At 37.0% G+C, this 26,175-nt stretch overlaps 1 protein-coding gene across 4 annotated transcripts in view; it reads right to left on the reverse strand.

Annotated features, from left to right (window-relative positions):
• LOC139975640 (uncharacterized) overlaps window positions 1-26,175 on the reverse strand; it is a 91,734-nt gene that overhangs the window by 32,462 nt on the left and 33,097 nt on the right. For all 4 annotated transcript variants that reach the window (XR_011795819.1, XM_071983720.1, XM_071983719.1 and 1 more), the window contains exons 4-7: window positions 10,690-10,794; window positions 3,058-3,180; window positions 1,356-1,478; window positions 747-872 (exon numbers count right to left, since the gene is read on the reverse strand). Coding sequence is in view for 3 of the 4 variants with exons in the window: in XM_071983720.1 (XP_071839821.1) it covers window positions 747-872; window positions 1,356-1,478; window positions 3,058-3,180; window positions 10,690-10,794 (477 nt within the window). In the remaining variant the exon portion in view is untranslated. The remainder of the gene's footprint in view (window positions 1-746; window positions 873-1,355; window positions 1,479-3,057; window positions 3,181-10,689; window positions 10,795-26,175) is intronic.

Here is a 26,175-nt window from a genome sequence, read left to right on the forward strand (position 1 = left end):
ATTTAAGGTCTAAATAACTTCTAAGTCTAAACCAGAAAAGATCAGAGATTTCCAGCTCTTATGTGTATCACTCCCTTGTGGGCATAGAATATATCATTCACTGACCAGTAAGGATTTGTAACCGTATTGGATTTTTATTTCAACATGTTTCAATATCCAACAAGAACAGTCTTCCCATGGGAAATATAGACACATAGATGTATGAATGAAAGGACCAAGTTTGAGCTAGCAAATCAGCCCTGCCACCTTACAAACCATCCCTTTAACATTTTTTTATCATGAATGAGAATTACATGACATTGTTTATACAATGTGAAATATTTTCACAACCTACTTCCAAAGCAAAGGTCACCTAGTATAAATCACAGAGAAATTTTTCAAAGAGTTTTTCACAAGGTTTTTCAGACTTTTGCATCCCTTGACCTCAAACGACCTTTGAGTTACACAGAAAACCATCGAGTTCTGCACCTAAACTCTTCATCCAAGCTTTCATTTTCTGAACTGAACACTCCGACAAATATTGCAGCGTGATATGCTTTGATTATTAATTAGGAAAAGTTACTGCACACACGACTTGTGTACATTGTACTTGTTTCAGCCACTGTTACTCCACAATGAACAATCATTGAGAGAAACAGTCCTTTTAAATAAAACCAAAAAATAAAGACAACACTGACCGGGGGGGGGGGGGGTATTGAGGACAGGGGCATTCATATGGCAAGACTAGCAAATTAGAAATCACTTACTTCTGCAAGTTTTACCATCATCATTCAATCTGAATCCAGTGTGGCACTGACAGGCATACCTCCCTTGAGAATAAGAAACACACTGGTGATGACAACCACCATTATCGACTTCACATCCATCTTCAGCTGTCAAATCATAAAACAATAACAGTAATTAATCATGTTGGTATTAGAAGACAATGGCAGTGAAACATGAAACTGCATGGGACTGATCTGAAAATGTCTGTCTAAATTTTAACTATGACATGCTGTTGTAGGTGTTATAAGACTGCTCAAAGTGCTATGTCATCATTTGATAACTACACAACACATTGGGATCTCCCCCCCCCCCCCCCCATACCAATGAGCAAAGTATGAATTAACCAGTATACACTTCCAAGACAGATAACAGAACTTTTAAAGACTTCAAGCCTGAGTTCTTTCTGCCATGGGTTTATCACACTTTCAAGAACTTCCATGAAGCTGCAAACACGAACGATTAGCTTCATCAGATCAAACTTTTTGGGATTATCCAAGAACATAAAGCAAATAAAGCCAGCAATAAGCAAAAACAACTTCACCTTCTATGAAATGAATTACTTTGATAACATAATAACAGCAGTCACTTACGTATACATGTCCGGTCATCGATGTGTAATTTCTCTCCTGTTGGACATGCACAGGAGTATCCGCCATGGGTATTGTCACATATTCTTTGACATCCACCATTATTATGGCGGCATTCGTCAATATCTGTGAAGAAACATCCAAGAACACATGATACACATTGATAAGATAGTGTTCTGTCTGGGTTGTGAAATCAGCTTAATAGCTGGCTGCAACAAATGCATCTAAGCCAACCTTAATTAGGGAATGTGCTTACCATTAATATACTGTAGCATTGCTATATACACTGTACTAACCACTAACCACTACCCTTGCTCCCACAATAGGACAATGTGTTAACTATTACCGTTGCTCCCGCTAAAGTCAACTATCTAACCACTGCCCCTTGCTCCTACAAAAGTAACATGAATTATCCAATACCTTTGCTCCCTCAGAAGTAAACTGTCTATAACCACTACCCTTGCTCTCACAAAAAAAAACTGTCTATAACCACTACCCTTGCTCTCACAAGAAAAAAACGTCTAACCACTACCCTTGCTCCTTCAAAAAGAAACTGTCTATAACCACTACCCTTGCTCTCACAAAGAGAAACTGTCTATAACCACTACCCTTGCTCTCACAAAAGAGAAACTGTCTATAACCACTACCCTTGCTCTCACAAAAAGAAACTATATCCACTACCCTTACTCTCACAAAAGAGAAACTGTCTATAACCACTACCCTTGCTCTCACAAAAAGAAACTGTCTATAACCACTACCCTTGCTCTCACAAAAAAAACAGTCTAACCACTACCCTTGCTCCTTCAAAAAGAAACTGTCTATAACCACTACCCTTGCTCTAACAAAGAGAAACTGTCTATAACCACTACCCTTGCTCTAACAAAGAGAAACTGTCTATAACCACTACCCTTGCTCTCACAAAAGAGAAACTGTCTATAACCACTACCCTTGCTCTCACAAAAAGAAACTATATCCACTACCCTTACTCTCACAAAAGAGAAACTGTCTATAACCACTACCCTTGCTCTCACAAAAAGAAACTATAACCACTACCCTTGCTCTCACAAAAAGAAACTGTCTATAACCACTACCCTTGCTCTCACAAAGAGAAACTGTCTATAACCACTACCCTTGCTCTCACAAAAGAGAAACTGTCTATAACCACTACCCTTGCTCTCACAAAAAGAAACTATAACCACTACTCTTGCTTTCACAAAAAGAAACTGTCTATAACCACTACCCATGCTCTCAAAAAAACAACACTGTCTAACCACTACCCTTGATCCTACAAAAGTAACATACTTTATCCATTTACCTTTGCTCCCTCAGAAGAAGTTTAATGCTTTACACATAGCTAACATTCCAATCATGTGTAATTAGAAAACAAATGCTCTGGTTCATATTTTGTGTATATTCGTTGTTTGCTATATATGTTATCTGTTTTAAAGACTCAGAGGTCTTGTTGATTGCTAGCAGTTGATAAAACAAGACAGCCAAAATCCATTTTTAAGTTTGACATATACAGTGAACATAGACAATGTTATTGAACCATGTTTCATCACCGAATCCTACCAGAAAAATTTACGGTCACAAGGGCTTTGAACTACACAGGATGTGGGTGACCCTAGTTTAACACTGTGTTTATCTACTGAGTGAGTGAGTAGGCTCCCACCAGTTCATTGATCAGACACTCGCTCTCTCTTACCTAAACACGTAACACCGTCTGCTGAGAGTTCAAATCCCTCTTCGCATTTACAGTAGAAGCTGCCAATGGTGTTACAGCATCTTCCCTGGCATCCACCATTGCTGAATAAACATTCATTAGTATCTGAAAAAGTCAAAGAAAGAAACCATCCATGACAGCAGACCCAGAGGGTTATTATACAATTTAGTTATTGTGTGTGTTTATAGGCTAAGCTTTGATTATTGTTCTACATTGTCGCCCTCTATTTCTGTGAGCTGCATTCAGGTTTAACATAAGTGTGATCATTCCTCAAAAGAGGAACATCACAAATGTATGAAGATAAGAATCTAGTTAGCTATTTGGAATATGTCCCAATGAAACTAAAAATAACACTATCAAATGGCTGAATGAACATTTTGTTTGGCTGGAATAAAGAAATAAAGAATCTGCACGATATAGCTAGCCCTCATTTAATTACTACATTTAGCATGCTATAACAGTGAAGATTGATTGACATAAGTTAATATCGATCACATCATTCAAATCAGTAAACCAAAATTTAACCTCAGGCTGCAATATACAGAAATTCAATAAAAACTTCCATGTTTAATATTGGAGATGACAAATATTACTAGTTGAAAGAACTTGGTGCTACACTGTTTTGATTGCCAATGTCAAATGCCCAGGCAATTTTTCTGCATTAGTAAATCATACAAAAGTCTTTCATTTTACTTCAGAGTTCACCATTTTGTAAGAATAATTATGACATCATCGGCCAGATGAAAATAACTGTGTGTAACTGAATTACAGCATGTATTTATGATAATAGTGTGACATGTATGAGGCAATCCCTGTTTCCTGGCTTAAAGGGAGTGAAGACTCGCGCACAAAGAAACGTCTGATGCCAGTTATCTGACCTAGTTTCGAATGAGGTGTAACAGAAGTGTTAGACACCATCGATCCCCGAAAATACACACACAGGTTGCTACTGTCCGTAATTAAACACTATTGTACAGTCAATACATGCAGCTACAGTTAATACCCACAACACAGTGTACATAGCAGCGATGGACATCTCAGGGCTAGATAAAAGATAACAAGGTATCACGTTTCATTAATACTCCGGCATGTTGTAGTGACAAGAAGAAACTTCACCTTGCAAGCAACGGAAAGTTTACTTTTTTAGAGGGCGACATGCGGTTTGGGGCGAATCTTCAATGCCTTTGAATGAACCGTCACTCTTTGGATTCTCCTCTTTTATAGGGTGTTAACACAACTTTTCTTTTGTCTAATTTGTAATTAATTTCTCAGTCATGGGAAGTCTACAAATTCTCACCGAATCTTGATGATACAGCTTGCTTTTTTCAAAGCAAAATGTGGAATTAAGTTTGTCCCTTGACAACCTGTCTAATCCACAGACTGTATTGTGGGAAATAAATGTTATACTCAGTCACATTTCCTCTTGTGGGGGTCTATTTTGGCTTTTTTATTTAAATAAATAATTTTCTCAGTTCCTCAGTTTTCCAAACATTAGCCAAAGGATGTTATCTTTCACAACATTTCAATTTAGACCAAACCCTGTCAAGAGCTGATCTCTACATTGATACCTGTTAGAATTATTTGACTTTCACATTGCATTCAATTCAATATCAACCTTGTATTACTGTGAACGAGAAATATTCAGACAACATTTATTCTCCTTTTTAACTGAAAATTGGACTGTTCTAAGAGTTAAACTATCTACAGTGTGAACAGTAGGAGAATTTATGAACCTTGACCTATCCCCTAGCTGCTTGATCATGGTCTATGTTACTGCATTCAACTGTTAGCTTCCTGTTTGGATTTGAGATTGAGGTACTTAGATACTCAACAACTGCATAAACACACCAGTGGCTGCACCCCTGCCACTTCTCCAACAGCTAGCCATCAACTGGATCCAGCCACTTCTGATCGAAGAGGACAAGCTGTTTGGATTAGAATTTCTTCGCCACACCGATCACCCAAAGGGGTCCCCTATGATGTGTATATTAGCTTTACACAAGCAAACAAATTAAGCTTGACTGCTAGGTAGTCAACCAAAGCCATCTCATTCACACACACTGGTAGATGTTTATTCAGGTAAATTCAATTTCTCCGAACACTCCATTGGTTGCCATGCTGTATGAAAGTTATCAGGACTCTTTTATTATTCTTGTAACATCTTCACGGTCTAAAACAATTCAACAGACGGTATTCCCGCAATCTACAGAAAACTTTCGCTGCAAATTTCAACAGAGTAAGAAAATATTTTCCTTTGAAGTTGTTTGATTTGCCAGGTGAACTCACTGAAGTTACAGCTGCTTTTCCTCTTAAAATGGAAAGTCTGATAAACAGACAAAACTGGGAATGAACTATCGACAGGTAATAACAACAAACATCACCAAGGGCTGCGAGGCAATAATTATGATAAACCTAGTAACATCATCGGGATTAAAGGCTCTAATTTGTCATATTATTTAGTAATTTTATCCTCTCCAGTCCCTCACAATTAGGATCATATCTTGCCTGCAGATCTGGATAAAAGCCATACCTTGCACCAACTGTGAACTCCCCCAAACCATGGACGTAATATATTTCCATAAACTCCCCCAAACCATGGATGTAATACATTTCCATGCCTTAAAATCATTTGCAACAGCATCAGGGTAACTACATTTGAACAAATGTCCTGCATCCCTGGTGCTAGTTTTTTTTTTTTTTAATTTATACTACACATTATTTGAAATTCAAGAGTAAGTTTGAAGTAACACATACTTCCTCAGTCAGCTATTGGTCAGGATGGAGAGCACAACACTGGAGGTATGAACCTGTCCAGTCACAACTCTGAAAGGTCTTTCCTACAGGACTATAAACATCTCTAGGTGTCAGTTAAGTCATGCCTCTGATGAGAAGGAATTTTGCTTGAGGGATTGCTAAGACTTGTTTGGCTGGTTACAAATTGATGAAGGAGCAAAGTGTGCCAGGCTATCCAACTGTGAGATATTGATACAATAACTTCTACACGATCAATCTTCTTATCACCACCACTCAACCCCCTTCAGCAAATTCAAGTCACTACTTCAACCAGGGAGTTCCATAACAACTCCCTGCTTCCACAGAGCCTTCAAAAACAACACATCTACACAACCGATGTTAGCTTTTAACGATCATCAGTTATTAGCCTCAAATTTTTTGGAGCAACCTAAAATAAAATTCTTGGGGTTTTCAAAAGTGCTTTACTGGTGGTTTTGCATGTTACTTCCAGACATTGAGGGGTGTCAAAATCAGACAATTAAATGCTTTAGCAAGGAACCATATTTGAGTGTGGTAGTAACAAAAATGAATGCAGAAATTAGAGCATGAGTGACCATTATTGAACTTTCTAGCATATTTAGTGCTAATACTGGTGACCTTTAAAGGAGCATTGAATCTGTATAGATCTAAGTTCAAAGCATAAAACATCAACATATGATCATTTCTTGGAGGTAGTTGTTCAGCTTAATAATTTGGGTAAGTTTTGTATATTTGCCTGAAACTAAAATTGTCCTATTGTAATGTAACCATTATAAAAAAAAGTGACAGGACTATTTTCCTTGAAACCATTGTGTCAAAAGTACTGTTCTTTTGTTGGCAAGCAATACTTTCACACACTGTCCTAGGCTAAAGTACCCTACTGCCTTAGAATTCACACACTGGCATGAGACTCTTGAACCAGCTCCTAACTTCAACCACTTCAGTGTTCTCAGCAAAAGGTAAATTACTTTCAAGTGACTTCTAAAACAATTTCCCCCCTACATGTTTTGGGAATAAACTTTGGGGGTATTGTCGAAAATGTTGAAAAAGCAAATTAAAAAAAGAAATATTACCGTAGTTGATGTTAACTATTTCTTCACCCTGCACTCCAAATCAGCTAATTGTAGCTATAAATGCTAAGTTAGAAGTTGATTTATCTGCCCTTTGCATTCTTACGCTGACTGACTACCGAACATAATTAATTGGTAATTAGTGATTGAATGATCTCCAAGGACATGATGCAAACTTAGACGCATTACCATGGTGATAAAAGACACTTTCATTTCACCTTAATTAATGACTTCCACTGATAGCTATGAGAAACTAATTAAGTGATTATCATCCAAGATATAATGATGAGAAAATTGATTTTATTCTTTTCCTGTTAGACTATTCCCATTTGAATCTTGAAGCATGTTCCAGTAGATCTATTTAAATCAATGCTATGATGAAATGGATGTTTCTCAAAAAAAATCCCTTCAAATTCTACAATTTATATAACAACAAGAAGGAAGCAGACTTAATATAGAAGCTCAGTAACTTCACAAGATAATCAATTATTCTCAAGACAATATGCCAATTAGACTGCCAAAAGTATTCTCTTTATATTCTGTCTTTTAACATAAATTAGGAGAAAGAAAATACTAGATGCTGTAATGATGAAAGAAATCAATACATTGAATTCAGATGAACAGCTATAAACCACATATAGCTATAAACCACATATCTGCAAAACCAAATTTTTGCTGAAAACAGCGGTTTTTCATTGAAACTCTTTACTGACCTCCAGTGTTTCCGAGTACCTGTGTCACTGGTACCCACCCAGACACTACCCAACAATAAAAACAATGAATCAAAGTAGAGCATCAAATTCCTTCTTAGAGTTCATGAAAGTTTTACCAGTTTTAGTCCAATGTTTAAACAGTGGATGGTCTTACAGACCTGTATTAGGTAAAGATTTGCAATTGGTGTCCCAGCAGCAAACAACTCAAAATGTGATATACTTGCTCTATGTCTGGGGGTCTGAGTTAACCTCCCTATATAATTTAAGCTGGAAAGCATCACCATACTTTGGTATCATTTGACTATTCTTCAAATGTAGTCTGACCCTCAGACAATGCTTATATTACCCTCCTCACTAAGCAAAGTTCTCACAACCGTTACTGACAGGCAAACCTTGCATGCAGAGTCACTGACCTCAACCCTAAAATATCATTAACAAATGTTTCCTCAATTAAAAGAATAAGAGCATTCTTCATGTGGACATCTCTGCTGGACAATCCGTCCCTAAAAGAATAGGATGTCTGCCACAACCTATCCTTCCCATTAATTTCCTCACGATATGTCCTCCTAATTTCCTGACAATTATTCGTGATGGGTATTAATGTCATGCAGGCAAATTGAAACCATAGTCACAGTGCACTGGGGCCAAAAGTCAGAAGACATTACGATGATTTAAGCAGTGACCTAGTTTCTGCTACAGAATATTCCCATTTTAGAATAAACAAACAAATATTCAATGTCAAACCGAACTTGGAAGCAACAGGCTGAATTCCATAACTAAAATCAATTCACCAATGGTTGCCACTTCCCTTAGATTAATCCAATTGACTAATGAAACAAATAGTTCCCCAGAAAGGTGCAATATTAACTGGTCACTTGATAACGAAAAAAAAAAACAGATCTGCCCTGATTCTAGCATGCAAAGAAGAGATGTAATATTTGTATTTTAGGCCCAAGTTAAGTGACGTTGCTCTCAGTATAGGTACTGCAGTTGGTCTACAGTGCAATGTGACATATTAACGGTTACACAGTTTTCACTGATTGACATAAATTGTATAAAAGAAATTTAAATGAATATTTAAATTAATCTGTATGACATTTTGTAGCAGGTGAAATGGTCAGCCAAGTAATTTAAGAGCCCAAACTGTTTGAGTATATATTTTAAATATAACATTAGCAACATGTTTTCAGCATCTGTTCACATGATGATGTACACAAACATACCACACTCTGGCTTCATTTCAGATATCTATTACAATAATATTAGTAGGTCAAACCTATAAATGTTATCATAAACATTAAAATGTTACCAGTAAAATAGAGAAGATATTCCATCTTAAGGGTATAATTTAACTTGCTATCAAAATAACTCTTTAACATCTATTTTGATGGCTTCAGGAGATACTAACTGGCATAATTCTAGTAAGAAGTGGATTATGCTAACCTCTTGGCAAATTAGGAAGTACTTATACACTATAAAGCTCCTAGGCAAATCAGTAAGCAATGGAAGTCTTTGATCATAAGTCGAAATGTGAGCTCAATAATGTCGCGACAAAATATATCACTTTACAGAAGGAAAGAATATTGCCCCCCCCCCCCCCCCCGGATGTAGGATGTAGATTAGGTGCTGCTAGACAACTGCAACTGGATCACCTTAAACTAAAAGCATGTTAATACTTAATATATAGGAAGAACTCACAGAGAGAAGTATCACATACAGTTGCCTGAAGGATTTATTTAACACTTGAAGACAATGTGTCCAGGGTAGAAAGTCACTTGTGAGTAAAAAAACAACCAGGGCTGAACATGCCATAAAACTCTCAATTATAATCCCAAAAGTATTTAATAACTAATCTGTATCTAAAGACAAGATCCAAGGGGCAATGGACCTGCTAACCGCAACTTCTGCAGTCAGGGATTGATTGTTCATCAAGTACTCACATTTCTGTCTTCAACTTGGAATAATGTTTTTAATAGTTTATTCAAACAGGTAAGAAAATATACTGTTGTGTGCAGATAATTATCTCTCTCTCCTCTGGGAGCTGCAAGTCAGACCACAGATCTATCTATGACATGATACCAATATATAACACATGTCCCAGTCTCTTTCATAACTTTTACTTTCCATACAGTTTTACTTTCCTGAAGGCAAAGTTGTCTTAAGGTCAGGAAGAAAGTAGGTGGCCATCCCTTAAGTTATTTCATCTACTGCAATAACATCATTGAATTGAAGCAACCATGTCTCCTAGTCAGACTATTAACTTATTAGTCTATCTGATTTTATATGTGTTCTTAAATCGTCCAACTGACTGTGACTGTTAACAATGATTCAAGTACTAAACTCTCATTCACCAAATCAACATATTGGATATGGTCTGAGAAGAAGAAAAAAATTAATCCTTAAAATTTGGAACTTGGTTTGACCTCAGATGACCTTACATACTTCTTTCTAAACCATGTGAACTCTCTGAAAATCTACCATGATAGGTATGCTTTGAAAGAACCAAAAACACATGACCTTTCTTTCTCAACTTTAGTTTGTCTGCATCCCTTAGTCAATCAACCAACTTTCAAGGAAAAGAAGTGTAACAACCTACAAAGTTTGCTGATCATCAGCTATATATCTATTTTGTAATTATTCAAAGTTACCTACGATGACTTTTGACCCCTAACCATGTAAAGTGTGTCAGTGTACCCCTGCAGCTAAATGCAGTAATCAACCTCAAATGACCTCTCACCTACTTCAAACATTTTAATTGAATGTCTTTCAACTACACACAAAGTCTATGACGCACAGACAAAATGCCATGACCTTATGCACTCCCCCTCTTACACAAGCGTAAATTCGGTTAACATTCTTCTTCTAATAGATGTTTCCTGATGCAAGAGATCACATTCTAACTTCTCAACAGATTGGCCTCCAATCTTGAAAATATCCTAGCTAAATACTCTGTAGAGCTGCCACCACAAATACTACAATGTCAAGGCATCTGTCACACCTCTTAAACAAAACTATATACCACCTTGTAATGTAACCATGGAGATTAAAAGATGAATTACCATATTGACATCTAGGTCCCTGGAAGCCAGGTGGACATCTGCACATTTGTGAGTAGCCCCCATTACAAGATCCTCCATTGAAACAGACTCCAACACTGCAAGTTGCTGAAAGACAAACAGAAAATGAAATGATACAAATATGCTGATATTAAAATGACTCTAATGTTAGTTGAACACTGGCAAAGCACTCTTTGAAAAACACCAGTAGCTGACCAATTACAAACCAGGGAGCTGCTATATTAACTACATCCAATATGATTTAAATGACTTGCATTGACTTAATTTCCTCTTTAAGTCCTAACTTAAATCAAATAAAAACTCCAATGACAAGAGAGCAGGGGTTAGATAGATCACGGAAAGTAAGAAAGTTTCTTGAACTAGGAATAAAATGGCATAAAACAATCAAAAACAAAAACAAAAATAAATAAAAAAAGACATTTACAGCAACACAATGTCCATTTCAAGTACTTTCAATTTACAGAGAAAGCATGTATTTGTTGTTGAGACGGAGATGAAATGTCAATTTTTGTCTTTTATTTACTAAGGCAATCCGGAACCAATGGGTCACAATAACCCAATGTTTGGGTTGCAAAGGATTTCGAGGGAGGGGGCCGGGATGATCGCTAGGTCGCGGCCTATGAATGTTCACGACCACTAATTTAGCATCTGCTCTGATATCACACAATCAAGAACTTTGCTATTTTTTCACTGTTTTCAATGTTGCTCATTATCAATATTTTAATAGTCATCAACAAATTTGATATCCCAACCACACTTTAAACTGTTATCAGTAATGCCTTTTCTTGCAAAGTCTTAACTAAAAACTTATGTATAAAATGATGCAATTGAGGTCAGTAAAGGTGACTCCATAGTTTTCCCCTAAAGTTGGGAAACCTAAAATGTTGGGTGATAAAAGTTAACTTCACTTGGTGTGCTGAATATGGTTTCTATTTTAACTACTTTTTAGAAATATCACCCCAACTTTACCCCTCCTCCCTGCAGAGAAAGTACTAAGGGAGAAAGAATGATCCTGTCCTGTTTAAAAACTGGTAATTTAAGGAGAGCATATGAAAAGGAGAGATTGTTGCCACTCAGAGATGAAGCTTTCAATCACCCAAACCCTTTTGTTTATCTAGTGGATTAGATTTCTATTAAAATGAAGACAATGCAAATACTTATAGTGTGGCTTATAGTCTTTGTCATCTCTGCCTCTCATGGACCATTGAGATGGTCTATCAACTGTTTGCTGAAAACATACTTGTCAGTTCCTACCCCGTGACAGCAACCAAAAGATCAGATCAACTACCATGGAGAGATTACGTATATTACCTAAAGAAGAGATCCTTGACCCGTATACACAATCAACATGGCCGAGGATTTCGGGGATAAAGCTTAAACTACATCAATCTTGAATTGTTCAATGGGACATATTCCTGATAGTCTTTAACTCTTAATTACTTATAGCATGGCACATCATAGCACGGGACAATAAAGTGACTTTTCAGGGCGCAGTCTTTGAATTTATGGAAGAAAATGAGAGAATGACTGGACAATAAATAGTGCTGTTAACTAATATCAAGTTTCTTCATACTTCATGGTAGCTAGGGCTTAACTTGAGCCTACAATTTACAAGGCATAATACCAATTAAGCTACTCTAAAAATGACTACCACAATTTGCGATGGATGGAAAGAAACCACTTTTGGTCTTTTACTACTCATTAATGTATCATATATACATAGGGTATCTGATGAGTGAATATTTTAACTTCTCTCTGATCTGACCGTTATATGGCCTGATAAGTATTAACCAGTAGGCTAGAATAATATCACAAATGTGACCTGAAGAATGTTACACGATATTAATAGGATTAGGATTCTGTATGGATCTGACAGATGTTAAACACTATGCTAGAAGGAATTAGGCAAATGTGAATTGTAGATTTTATGACGATACGAAAAGATAACAAAGTGCCAGGAATTAGTAACACTGATTGACACTTTGTGTAGTAGAATGAGAAGGAGGATCATTGACTGGTCAAAGTGAGGTAATACAGGGCTAAAAGTTGACCAGTTCACTCTAGGCAAGGTACAGTATAGTCATAGTGCTATGGTTGTGAGGAGATAGGTAAGCAAGGAAACAAAGTAAATATATGAAGCAATAGAATAGTGGAGATCTTACAAATGTGATGTGCAAATTGTACACAGGGTCCTGATAACAACTGTTAAACACTTGCTATGCTAGGTCCGCTTAAAGTACAGTTTTTCCAGTTTCCAACTTGATGCTTAGAACTATACACTACTTAAATACCTTTATATTCAAATACAAGCCCTCCATGACTGCAGTAAATCCAATCTAAAGATAGCTTGCATTCCAGATTGGGTCCTATATACACATGTGTTTCCAATCATGTTTGGAAACAACACTCAACAATACTTCAATGATAGTAATTTATGTTCTTTTGCATACTTAACATTGTACTCGGAATAACAACCTAAATATTGATATAAATATGGGACTGTTTGCCCCGCTAACTATGCTGCCGGTATGAAAGAATGTCTTAAAATACAGGAAATCAATCTTCACAGTTGTTGACACTGATAATGATCTTCCTTTCTGGGATATTTAAAGGTTTAAATTGATCTCTGTATAAATTTATCATCCCCCCTCAAGTGCTGCATACCATCACCTACTAAAAAACGGCCATGTTCGATATTTCACAAAGATGCTGATTGTTCACGGGAAAAAACAGGATATGGGTAAGTGGAGCGAGTGTTTTGTTAAATCTTATCTCAAGAGGTGCGATAATAGCTGTAAAACTGTTAATTAAATCTATAATCTGTAGATAAGAATTCCATTCAACTCTTTCCTTTGCAATGGGACCGATAGATACTATGAATATTGTTAGTAGAGACACTGCTTTGGTATATTGTATGTCATTCAGCAAAATGTTTGTTCATATCAATTCCATCTTACATGATGACCAGAGCACAGATTCTATCCAATGGTTACTTGCCCATACGAGGAATTTGAAACCATCAATGTGGTACCATCCGATACCTGGAGACAACTCATTACTGCCAAACAGTGCAGTCATGAATCATCATTTTGTATCATGTTTTATCTCACCTTAGTTACAATAGTGGGGTGAAACAATAATAATCATAATATATTGACCTTTGTGAAGGATGCTGAGTACACTAAAGATTTATTAACCAACATATTCCCTTCTCTTCAGGGTAAAAAAAACAGTGCAGTTGCCAAAACTGTAGAGCAAAGAATCATTTCAGTTCTAAGGTATTTTTACTATTTTAACAAGTGAAGGTTAAAGAGCTCAGTGATTGTTTGAATTAATTAATTATTTAACAGCTCTACTCAACCCACACAGCTTATCATATTGCATTAAGCACCTTGAAAATATTCAACTAAATTGTACTTGTACTCTTCTAATTGACAACTTCTAATAAAGACGTACATTTTTAAAGCCCTGAATCAACAAACAGATCGGCCATAGATACCAAATATTGGTACAACATGCTGTGTTTGTAATGCATGAATAATGGGTTGATACCTTCACCGGCATCTTTTCAGTGTTTTTCAATGATCTCTTCATAATTTTACCTGCTGCCTCTCACCAGCAGCAATACTCTCGCACCCACTTGACGAGTTTCATTTCACATTTAGGCAGCACCGTATTTAGATGAATACAGACTCGACTATAGGGGGTGCACCCTGAGGTGACAGGCCACCTGCTACTTCAGTTAAGTACCCAACTGGAGGAAACATACACAAATATGTCATGGGATGCCTAGGACGGATGACAAGAAACATTGCAACACCAACGATATTTTTTATGTTGATTGATAATCCCTGATAATCTTACAGTGAAACTGGTTGATAATCCCTCATATTCTTACAGTGAAGCTGATTGATAATCCCTCATATTCTTACAGTGAAGCTGATTGATAATCATTCATATTCTTAGTGAAGCTGATGGATAATCCCTCAAATTCTTACAGTGAAGCTGGTGGATAATCCCTGATATTTTTACAGTGAAGCTGATTGATAATCCCTCATATTTTTACAGTGAAGCTGATTGATAATCCCTCATATTCTTACAGTGAAGCTGATTGATAATCCCTCATATTCTTACAGTGAAGCTGATGGATAATCCCTCATATTCTACTGTGAAGATGATTGATAATCCCTCATATTCTTACAGTGAATGATAATCCCTCATATTCTTACTCTAAAAGCTGATTGGGACATAAAGTACAGGTGTGGTAGACAGAATCAGAAACTAACAAGTTGCATGACAATTGGAATATGCCCACACAATTCCTGATAATAGATACTGGGATTCCATTGTTGATCTAGGGACAAAGGGGTACCAGGGAGCGCCTGAATGGACCAGCAGGAGGGAGCGCTACCTACCAACCACACACACAGATCTAACAATGAGGTCTTTGTGGTTGCTATCACTGCAGCATATCAGTGACAATTTTAGAATTTTGTACCTAAATAGCAAAGATAACATCATGATTGTCAAGATTGATGAATGGGGTCTCTCCTTTCACTTAAGAAATTTTGAAATAGCAAAATCTTTATCTACAGAGAAGGAGTTAACTAGCTGGATTGAGAAAAAAAACTGAAAAACTGAAAGATATCTCTTCACTTTGGCATTTCATATTCCACACAAGTAAGAGAAACATTACAAACTTAGTAGTTAGATCAGAATTTCTATTTAATCCTAAAATATGAAAAAGAATGCTCTGCACTCATTAATTTACCCCAAAGTTTTGTAATTTTATAGTTACTGCAGTTTATTTGATAAGTTACGTACTACTGCTATTTGGAGGTGAGAAGACTGCCCCCCTTCTGTGTGGTCAAATAGCATTAACATACCCATGCAGTTAACCAAGAGAATACTCTTTAAAACTCCCAAGTTGTTTTCCGAAATTCATCAGCAAACAGGTATTGAGACTTTAACTAAACACACTCCTTTTTGCAGCAAGAACAACAACCAATACAATAACCACATACCGCCTCTCAGTGCCAATTAAATTGCCTTTTCAGTTTTGTTGAGCTTAAAGTAAAAACTATAAAAGAATATAAAAACAATTTGAGGAAACAGTAAATTGGTGCGACAATAAACCTGTTTTCTTTTCCCTTGATAATTAGAACTGAAGTTCTACCGAACTTTCAACATTGAAAGTTCACCAGCATTTCCAAATAAGACTTCCTGTCAGTTCAACATGATAGAGGGCGCTGAAGGTAATTGTGCATTTTTCCACAAATTTCCTAAACATTTGAAGTCATCCAAAATACAGTTTGAAGGAAAAGCAATGAGTGCAGTCTAGTTTGAATTTCTGTTATTCAGAGATATACATACAGATAAGCCAGCAAACATAAATGTATGCTATATGCCCAGAATAGACACTTTGACCTGTAGGCTTAAAGGGAGTGAAGACTGCGCACAAAGAAACTATGATGCCGGTAATCTGACCTAGTTTCGAATGAGGTGTAACAGAAGTGTTAGACACCACCATCGATCCCAGAAAATACACACACAGCTTGCTACCATCGGTAATTAGACACTAGTGTACAGTCAATACATGCAGCACAGTGTACACAGCAGCTAATCTCATCAAAGATAACAAGGTATCACGTTTCATTACTGTCTCCATATTGTGGTGACAAGAAGAAAACTTCATTTCCAAGCAATTGAAAGTTAACTCTGTTCGGAGGGCGGCACACGGTTTGGGGGCGAGTCTTCGACGCCTTTAATCTGTTTTTACAGCTCTGCTGTGTAAGTGACAAACACTCTATTTCTGCTGTCAAAAGGTAGCTTGTCAAAGCAGCAAATTATCAGAGGCTGCACATTCTGATGTCAAATATCCCTGTTGTGTACATGATGTTTGTTTTTGTGTTTATTGGCTGTGAATACAATCAGACACAAATATGGTTCTTGAAAGGTTATCTGCCTAGAGCTATGCCAATTAGAAGTGTGACCAAATGTTACACACTATATACTGGTCTCCTCCCATTGTCTATAGTGAGACATGACAAATTTGTTTAAAGCAGGAAGTGCTACTGATGTAAGCTAACAAAATTTAGCACCAAAACACATGTTTGATCATACATATATAACTCATAAAATGACAGACTCAAGCATTGCCACATGTTATGTATTCAAAATTCTGAACCGAAAAGTCACAAAGTAGGAAGTTCAAATCTTCAATACAGTCTGTCATTGGATTCATATCCGTTAATTCTGTAAGCGCTTATTTTAAGGAAAATGAAGGGCAGAATCTGAGCATGCCCTCTTTTCTGATTTTTTCGTGCCCCCTTCTCTGATTCTATTCATTCCGTAATATTTTATTTTCAATTCTAATGTACAATCTAGCCATTTCAGTTAAAGTTTGAAACAAAAAGGGAAACTGTTTGAATACAGCTCTCAGAGAGTTCATAGGATTCCATACAATACTCTATGCACGGCTGACCAGTACAGATCCCAATACCGGCCGATACAATTTAAAAAGCTACAACTTCCGTCTGTCTTTTGTTCTCAATGGCAGCCTTTTCCAACCGAAGAAGCACTTGTCAAAAACAGGAAATTGTTAAGCTGTACGAGTCTAAAACACACAGCGCACCTTGGTGATGAAACTGACAGCGGTACACAAAACTGTTCCTCTTTGGACGAGAAAAAACATCCGAATTATCTCACATTTTTATCAGATGGAAGTGTAGGATATCCATGTGGAAGTATTTTAGATCAGTCTTGAGTAAGTGATTAGGTCAAGTTAAACTAAACAGCGTGCAGAAAGCGCACCGGGCAATGTCGCTGGATTTCTTCCGAAGAAATGTCCCGCGAAAGATCGCTCCATTACAAACAAGTAATATGATATGCCAGAAAGTACTCTTAGAAAGTTACTGCTTCATTATAAATCAATTCAACAAATGACTACAACAGGAAGTGTGGATTACTGGAGTCACTTAAATATGTCACTGGAGTCAAACTTGAAGTGATCTGAGGTACATGCTGTTCTTCACGTGCGCCCACGTACTGTTGCACTCTCTTTATTCACTTGTGCTTTACACATGAGGGGTCACACACCAGCAGGTAAAATCTCATAAAAGTACAAACATAGTATTACAATTGTATCCCTATCTCCTGTTTTGAGCACAGACATGCAAACAGCAAGACAACTACATGCACTAAAGGACACAGTAAGCAAAACAGTTATGTCTTTGTCTGTACTCTGTATGTAACATCATCAGTGGGCAATTGTAAATGATCATCACAAATAAGCAATACAAAACACAGGTAACTAAATATGCTGGGTTTTGTTGTCACCTCCAGAGAACTGTCAATTAAGTTCACTTCAATATTTACACAAACCATTCAGCTATAGCATACAACATTCAGAGAATAAGGGTGTGCTGAAAATCTAACATTTTTCAGTCGCACAACAAGTACATGCTTTGTCTATAATCCATGGATATTTTACCCACAATGCAACTGAGTAAAGACAGGGTATAGTTCACTCATGAAATCTTAACTCTTAGAAAAAAGATAAAGTAAACATTTGAGGCAAAAACACAGAAGTGTAGCAAAGATATTATAAAACTTACTGGTTTATATATTTACGAGTGACCCACTTACCTGTCTCCCCACAACCTATGCACCGCATTCTACCGTGTCTAGAATGCCCTGGTAATCTTTTAACACTGTACACCCTCACTGGCCCTAATGGCCTTCCTTCATTTTTCTACCCACAAAGTGTCTCACTGTGTTTTTCGGAGTTAGAAAAACACCCTTCCCTACAAGAAAAGGATACTTATCAGGCTGGAAAAGATCCTTGGAAGTGCAGAAGTCCTGATAGGAAACTTCTAGAGTATAAATCCAAGGTAATCCGGGCGAATATTCGCGAAAATTTTTCTAACTCCTAAAAACACAGGGAGACACTTTGTGGGTAGAAAAATGAAGGAAGGCCATTAGGGCCAGTGAGGGTGTACAGTGTTAAAAGATTACCAGGGCATTCTAGACACGGTAGAATGCGGTGCATAGGTTGTGGGGAGACAGGTAAGTGGGGAACGAAGTAAATAATGCATTCTCAGAATCAGAGCATATAATATGCCAGATTGCATAACAAAACACACAGCCATTTTCAAACAAATCATCCACCATGCCCTTCAAAGTTCACACACACACATTTCTCTATGTGTAAATAATCAACAGCATAACTTGACTAGGAAACATTTTTCTTTTTAACACAGAATCAGTTACTCAACCAGCTAATTACATTGTAACTTTTTATCGTTTTACAAGATTCCCAGAAGTTACTCATCCAAACCTCACTGTCATGGAAATCTCTTGAGAGTTTACTTTGAATCCTAACCCTAGACTTCAATTTCCAAGTAATCAGTTATTGTAATGATGTAACATTTGCTTTGAGAAGAGCCCTCTCTGAGAGAAGTTAGTCTTGTTTGCCAACCACAATAGAGTTAAATGACCACAGAAGTTTAGAAAGGGTGACAAATAACATCATGAAGATAATTTTTGCATGACAGGTCACACAGATCTGTGATAGAATGCAGACAGTAATGAAAATGTGTGTTTGCATGTTGGTTGTATCTGATTGGTCCCTCCTCCCGTGCCTCCAAACCTTTCCCCCTCCCTCAACCATGGATACATCCAGTCATTGCAGGTTTTGTATGCTTAACCACCTCTTTTGCTGAACCCCTTCAACACCAAACACCCATCAAAAAATTTGTTTTTGCTTTCTAGACAACTTTTAAAGTATGTCAAGATTGCCCAAGTGCCAACTTTCGTAAATACCAGCTCTGACCATTGTGTCAAGGCACTTTTCAGGGCTAAGAGTCAATCTTTCTATGTAGCGTATTTCCACTGCTATCCTTTTCATTCTACATGAATGCTTTATTTCTGAACAGGAAACTTGCACTTCACTCAAACATACTTTACAGATCAGACCCAACATAGCAAACTTTAAATTCTTTTATAAATTGCTTTGAATCTAACATTTTTTAAAAGTGGCTTCATTTCTCTCAGGAAGTAATGCTACTTGACCTGTTTTCCCTTAGCCCAAATGAAATATTTGGAAAGATTATCTCAGGATTAATGAACTTTGTACAAATTACTGATAAAAATCTTGGAATGGCTGAGTGGTTTTGTCACTGCCAAAATGGATTAATACGGATGAATTAGCAATTGGCCTGCCACAACAAATAATCCAGAAAAAAAGTTGTCAACAGGAACACAACCAGCAACAGCCGTAAAGTTCAGACCAAATGAAAGGGAAGGATTGGATCTCAGGTATTCCACAAGTTATCATTCTAATGTGGAGTGTTAGCTCAGTGGTTAACGCCTGTGTCTTTCAATCATAAGGTTCAGGTTCGAGTTACTCCCAGATAAATGTATGTCGTCCAGTTACAGAGTTGTTGACAATTAACAATTCATAATCATGGACATTAAATATGAATGTAAGAGACTGACTTCGGTCAGCTTGCGGCTTTGATAAGCCAATGAGGCTTCTTCGCGAGTTCCTGCTTTCAGGAGGATCTAAAATACATACATACATACAAATACATACCCCCGGTCTGGTGCCAATGACAAGAATCATGGTATATCTGTAGTGCTCAGAGTTACGTGAGTGTATCTATCTCTGCAAACAATTAATGTTCCAGACGTTTATGGAACAAGCTGCAGTATTTACTTTTGTCAACTTCAAATACTTCCCCAGACAAAACTTGAAGGTTTAACATGCAGCAGGTCCTTATTACTACTTTATACTGGATTTAGGTCACGGCATATCAGGCAGTAACAGGACACGTATCCTCCTGTCTCCATGACCATACATCTAGGCTAATAACTTGCTATATACATCATTCACTCAACATAAATCTAGAAGAAGACTTGTAAAATGATATAAATAACAGGATAACACTGTGTCTTTAATAGTGCAATTTGTTGATTTGTGTAAACTGAAACATCTGTACATGTTTATCTCTGCTTCAAAAAGGAAAGAAGCCATTAGCCCTGTTGAACTGATGTAGGCAAACTTCTGAAAGTGGGGCTGATTTCGTCACACTTTTCATAGTAAGTTGGGGTGGAAGGAGTTTTAACCATGCGCCTCTGCATACTTCTACTGATGGAATCATCTGAGGTAACATTACACAAATACTGTAGCCTACTGGTACTTGCAAAGTTTAATAAGTCACCACTTGCAGGTCTATAATCAAATCTTTGGTCACCAAAATTTGTGATTGATTGCAAGTAACATCTGCATTGAAAGCCTTGTGTTTTACTCAATTTATCCATTTAAAGTAGGAAATTTCTCTCAAAAGGACTAACAGCACCGGTCTTTGTGAGATGACGTTTATTTTGTGAAAGCCACACAAAGACAAATATTTAAGCTGCAATATACTAGTTATTTCACACTAGGTTAATAGCACTACTGTAGGTCAGCAAACAAACAACAGGGCAAACAATAACTCCCAGGCACTGAGTAAAAGGACATCCACTTCACAGGGCATAAAGCGGTCTACAGTATAAATACTGACATTACTAAAATGACCATATTCATAGAACTTGACCATACATTTAACAGGCCAAAGCCATTGGAGACTGTATTATTGTCAACATTCATATGGTACAGACAAATCATTTTTTTAGTATATTTCATCAAGTTTGGTTTAATCTTCATATAGTACATGAATTTAATTTGGACAAGAGTAAAAGCACCCACCCTTAGGCTTATTCCAGCCACTTCCATTGATGAGCATGAGATCCAAGTTAACAGGGGTCATTTGCTAAAAAGTAAATGTCGTGTAGAAACTAAACCTGGTTGGCAAGCTTTTTCTTATGCCTTTGCTTTGAATTCTTGTAATTGTTAGTGTCATTGTAAAATATTGTACATAAGTCTCTTATTATTCAAGCTAGGATATTATAAAAGAGGATTAACTGAAACTGTCTTTTTGAATGGTCTAAAAAGACATTGAAATTGAATTTTGTGCCGCAAATCGTCCTTTGAGATATCATATGAATTAAAATATGATACAGTATCACACAAGGACTGCATTACAATTTATCATTCTTTAACAATTTAAATAACTGTGTCATATTTGTCTGCAAGTTCTTCTTGTGGAATATTTGAGAAGCTATCAAGTGTCCAAAAAAATGTGGGTCTTATTTACAACATTCCACATGATTTAATATGGTCTACAGTAAAAAACCAGTTTCACTGTTTGTGTGAACTACTTGATGAATCTATTGTCACTCAGCATTCTACAAAATCTGCAAAGAATGTAGAATTATCATCTTGGTGAAAAGTCAACTGACAGACGATGGTTAAAAGAAGATATATTCAGTCTTGAGAAGTTTGGGAAATAACAAAAGGAAGGAACTAATGAGATGACATGTCCAGGAGAGACTGTCCTCTCATTATACAACACCATGGATCCATACAGACCCACTCAGAGTACTGTAAGTTGATTACTCAAATCACACAATACATTAGATCATGTCATATTGACAGCAATGACTGCATTTAACTACACACTGAAATGTCTACAGTACAGATACAAGCAGAGCTTTATAAAGAAAGCTACAGTAAGTATAATCACTGGGATTAAATCATTGTTTGGTGGGATCCTGGTGTCTACTGTGAACACATTCAGTAGCCTTTACAGGGAATTGTCTGACCGAGAGCCCAAATCAATTGGACATTTATTAGTCACAGTAAAATCGGTGCCCAGATGTAGCAATTTAGATCTACATGTCTCTACTGTTTAACCTCATTAAAGAGGATAATTGCTGGGTAGGATGCAACTGGTTAAAGATGGAAATTATTACAGCCCTAGGACAGAAATAATAATTAGAGATTGCACCAGGACAACAACAGCTGAGATCAGCACAACTTGTAAGATTGTGATGATGGTTACCGGTGTATACTGTATAAGGGTTGCTCTCTAACTCTCTGTTATACAATATAATCCTATACATACTTTTAGCAGACTTTACACATTGGAACGGACAATAGATTTCAAAGTTACATTCCTTCATCATCCACACTTAATAAAGAAAGACCTAAACCTGTCAAAAAGTATCAGTTTTGTGAGAAAGATGATCAACTTTCTCCACACCTGATTAAAAGTTTAGCTACATAGATTGGGTTTCTGGGTCGTTACCCGTGACTACCATGGTGATCATAAAATCAGCTAGGAGCTCGGGAAACTTGAGAAATTGCTGCAAAAGAAACTACCGTCGAACAGTTAACTTCTGCCTTATGCCCCAGTTTTCCACTTGACAACATGGTCCCATCGTATTGAGAATGAACTTCTAATATATCACCTGGGTAGAAATAGCACCTTTAATTACCTCACAACAGGAACTTCTCCTGGAGTGGCTACACGCATTTTTCCCTACTTTTCACTTCATTTCCAAGGTTCGTACGTAGTGTAAGCTCACAAGTTCAATTGTACAATCTCTCTGACATTAATTCCAACTATTTCAAAGATAGATACTTGATGGTCATTTCTCAGATCTTCTTTTGACACCCCTCCTCCAGCCTCCCCCTCCCCTCCCCCTGCTTCTTGCCTAATTATAAACCTATTCCATACACATACCATAACATGCATGGTATGTAGGCCCTACATATATCCAGATTAATCCATCAAGCCTTCTGGTTGATCCATGACATAAACCCTTAATATTTATTTCAAAATAAAATAAAACTGTTAGCAAACAGAGAGCCTGTGTAATAGAATGTGTAAACGTAAGTTGGCCTGATTACTTTATGTAATTCGATCAATCTTTGTCCATTACATTTATATCATCTGAATATAAGTAAGACAGTTTATGGCATGACACTGTAGTTCCCTATAATTTGTAATGTAAATACCACCTTATATAATATGCCTTATAGTCTTGTTCCTGTTTGTCTCTTGTTTCTTGAGCCTACACTTTCTATCTAGACAAAACTACAACAGGCTGTCATAAAAGGAAAACCCCTGGTTAATACCCACTAATCCTTGCCACCTAAGTGAATGTAATTTGATCAATCTTTGCCCATTACATTAAATTATACAGCCTAATTCGACTTTAAATGGATTCCTTACTCTGTTCAAACGGAATTAATATCAAGTACAAATATTTGTTCTGCAGCCATTTGGTGGAGTAAATTCTGACTGTAATGGAGACCTAAACACACAACAGGGTGCCCAGTATACTCATTAAATTGCTGAGCATGATACTTCTACTCATACAAGTTGCCCATAGTGGTAGGTTTATCCTCAGGGAACTTTACCTTGAAATTATGTACAGTGCCAACTGTCTGCCCAAACCAGAAATATTATAACCTGCCTCAGGTAAAAACCGAGAAAAGAAAAACATGAGAAAAATCACAAGGAAGACAGACCAGGTGATTGATTAAGTATGGAATTAGTATGAAGACCTAGCTTGCTACTGAACGATAGGGCATTAAACTGACACCAGCACGATGGCACATAAAGGCATAATCCAAAAAATGTACGCCTACTTTAATAGGTATGCCAAAACATTGCAAAAGGGGGGCTTGGCGTTATTCAACCACTTAATGAACAATAACTATTGGAATTCAGCAGAATGACTGACATTCCCAATCATTTTATTGCTATTATCAAAGTTATATTATGACTAGCCCTATATTGAGTACACATTCATATTACACTAGACCCTTCTTCTTCTTCCCATTATATGAATTCACTCTAAAGTTAAAATATTTGTGGTTTGATTCAAAACCTCAAAAGGCTTGTAACACTAACCAACTGTTCCAATTTTACTGATAATTACCCTGCATGATAATCTTGACAAATATATACCACATGGCCTTGATTTGTGCAACAGGTCATCACAAGTTGTAATTACAAAGCTTTTACATCAACCTATACCCTGTTTCACAGCAGGAATATTGAATCTCTGAAATAGGACAAACAGTCTTTACCACACAATGAACTGCACCAACAGAATAACCTTCTGTTAACAACTACTGCCAGATGAATTGCTTAGAACATGAAAATATTACAACTAGAAAAAAACCTGTGGAGGAAGGAATGCGTGGAGAAATAAGGGGCGGGGGGGGGGTAGACAAGGGAAGGTAAGGGTATTAAAAAAGAAAGTCATAGGGAAGGGAAGGATGGAGAAGGGGAGGGATGGGGAACGATGGGGTGAGGCAAAGAACAATGAAGTGTCTCAATTAGTTAACAATATAAAAAACAATGCAGTCTTTATGCAGTACTGCAAGTAAATATTATATTGCAGCATTTAAAATTTTGAAGAATAATTTGTAGCTGTGCATCTACAATATCACACCTGTTTGATTAAAAGTTCACTTTTGCTAAAGAATGTGTATGACCCTGAATCGAATGGAATGCATGAATTCAATGAAACATACTTTGAAAGCGTGAAGTGTGACGCCAAGCAGCACACATTGAAATCAGAGCGGCTGGAATATTCGACTTGCTATTTCTTTAATTCCTATTCCGAATATTTTGAGCAAGTGAGTCCGCAAAGACTGTAAAGTGTTCCCTAAAAGCTGACAAGAAAACCTATCCTGTTATTAACAACAGCAGGCAGGCTATTATTCTATGGTACAAATAACGAGAGCAGAAGTTAAGGAGAAAAATAGCAAACAATCTAGATAATCTCTCCTTCACCTCTGTTCTCTTATCTTGACAGGAAAGTGTTATTTATTCAACTGGCAATAGATGGATGCGAACAGGCTATACAAGAGGAGAAGAAACACCCAAGGTAAGTAGGCTGGCCTATCCTCCCTTAGTTTATCCTTGAGGACCCTTGGATGATCCCCGGATCTCTGCCGAGCTTTCACACTCAAGGGGACACTAGGAATGTGTTTATTAAACTGATTGTGTTGCGACACCAATTTGACTTCGGCCCCTCAAAAACTTTTATTGACCCACGTTCCAGTCTTTGTAAAAGACAATGCCAGACCCTTCCATCAGATAAGAATTTTCTCCCCAAAGGGGATGTCTTACACTCCATCTATTGACTCCTTCAAGACTCTCTTCAAATGGGTGTCTTAACCAAATCTATAGTTTAACTGTAATGGTAGACACTTTACCCCTGCTTGCAACAGGATGTTTCTCTATTGACACAAACACACTTTTGACTATAGTGAAAGATGCAGCAGATACTCCACTAACATGGACTTTACCAATAAGTACTTTTTTTTCAAACCAGGGGCATATCAAAATCTAATTGGAGAGAGCAAGGACCCACTTAGAGGCATGGTGGTGGGCTAACCTTTCAGGTATTGCAAAGTACAGTTTATGACATACACAGCACTGAATCACTGTTTTAGTGTAATTTTCATGTGATATTTGCTATTTGTAAGGGAAAGAACCTGAGTCATAGACTAGCTACAAGATACTTGGACATTATTTTGGATTTAATAAATACCTCAAAGAT

This window comes from Apostichopus japonicus, chromosome 11 (genome assembly GCF_037975245.1).
Source record: "Apostichopus japonicus isolate 1M-3 chromosome 11, ASM3797524v1, whole genome shotgun sequence".
Lineage (NCBI taxonomy): Eukaryota > Metazoa > Echinodermata > Holothuroidea > Aspidochirotida > Stichopodidae > Apostichopus > Apostichopus japonicus.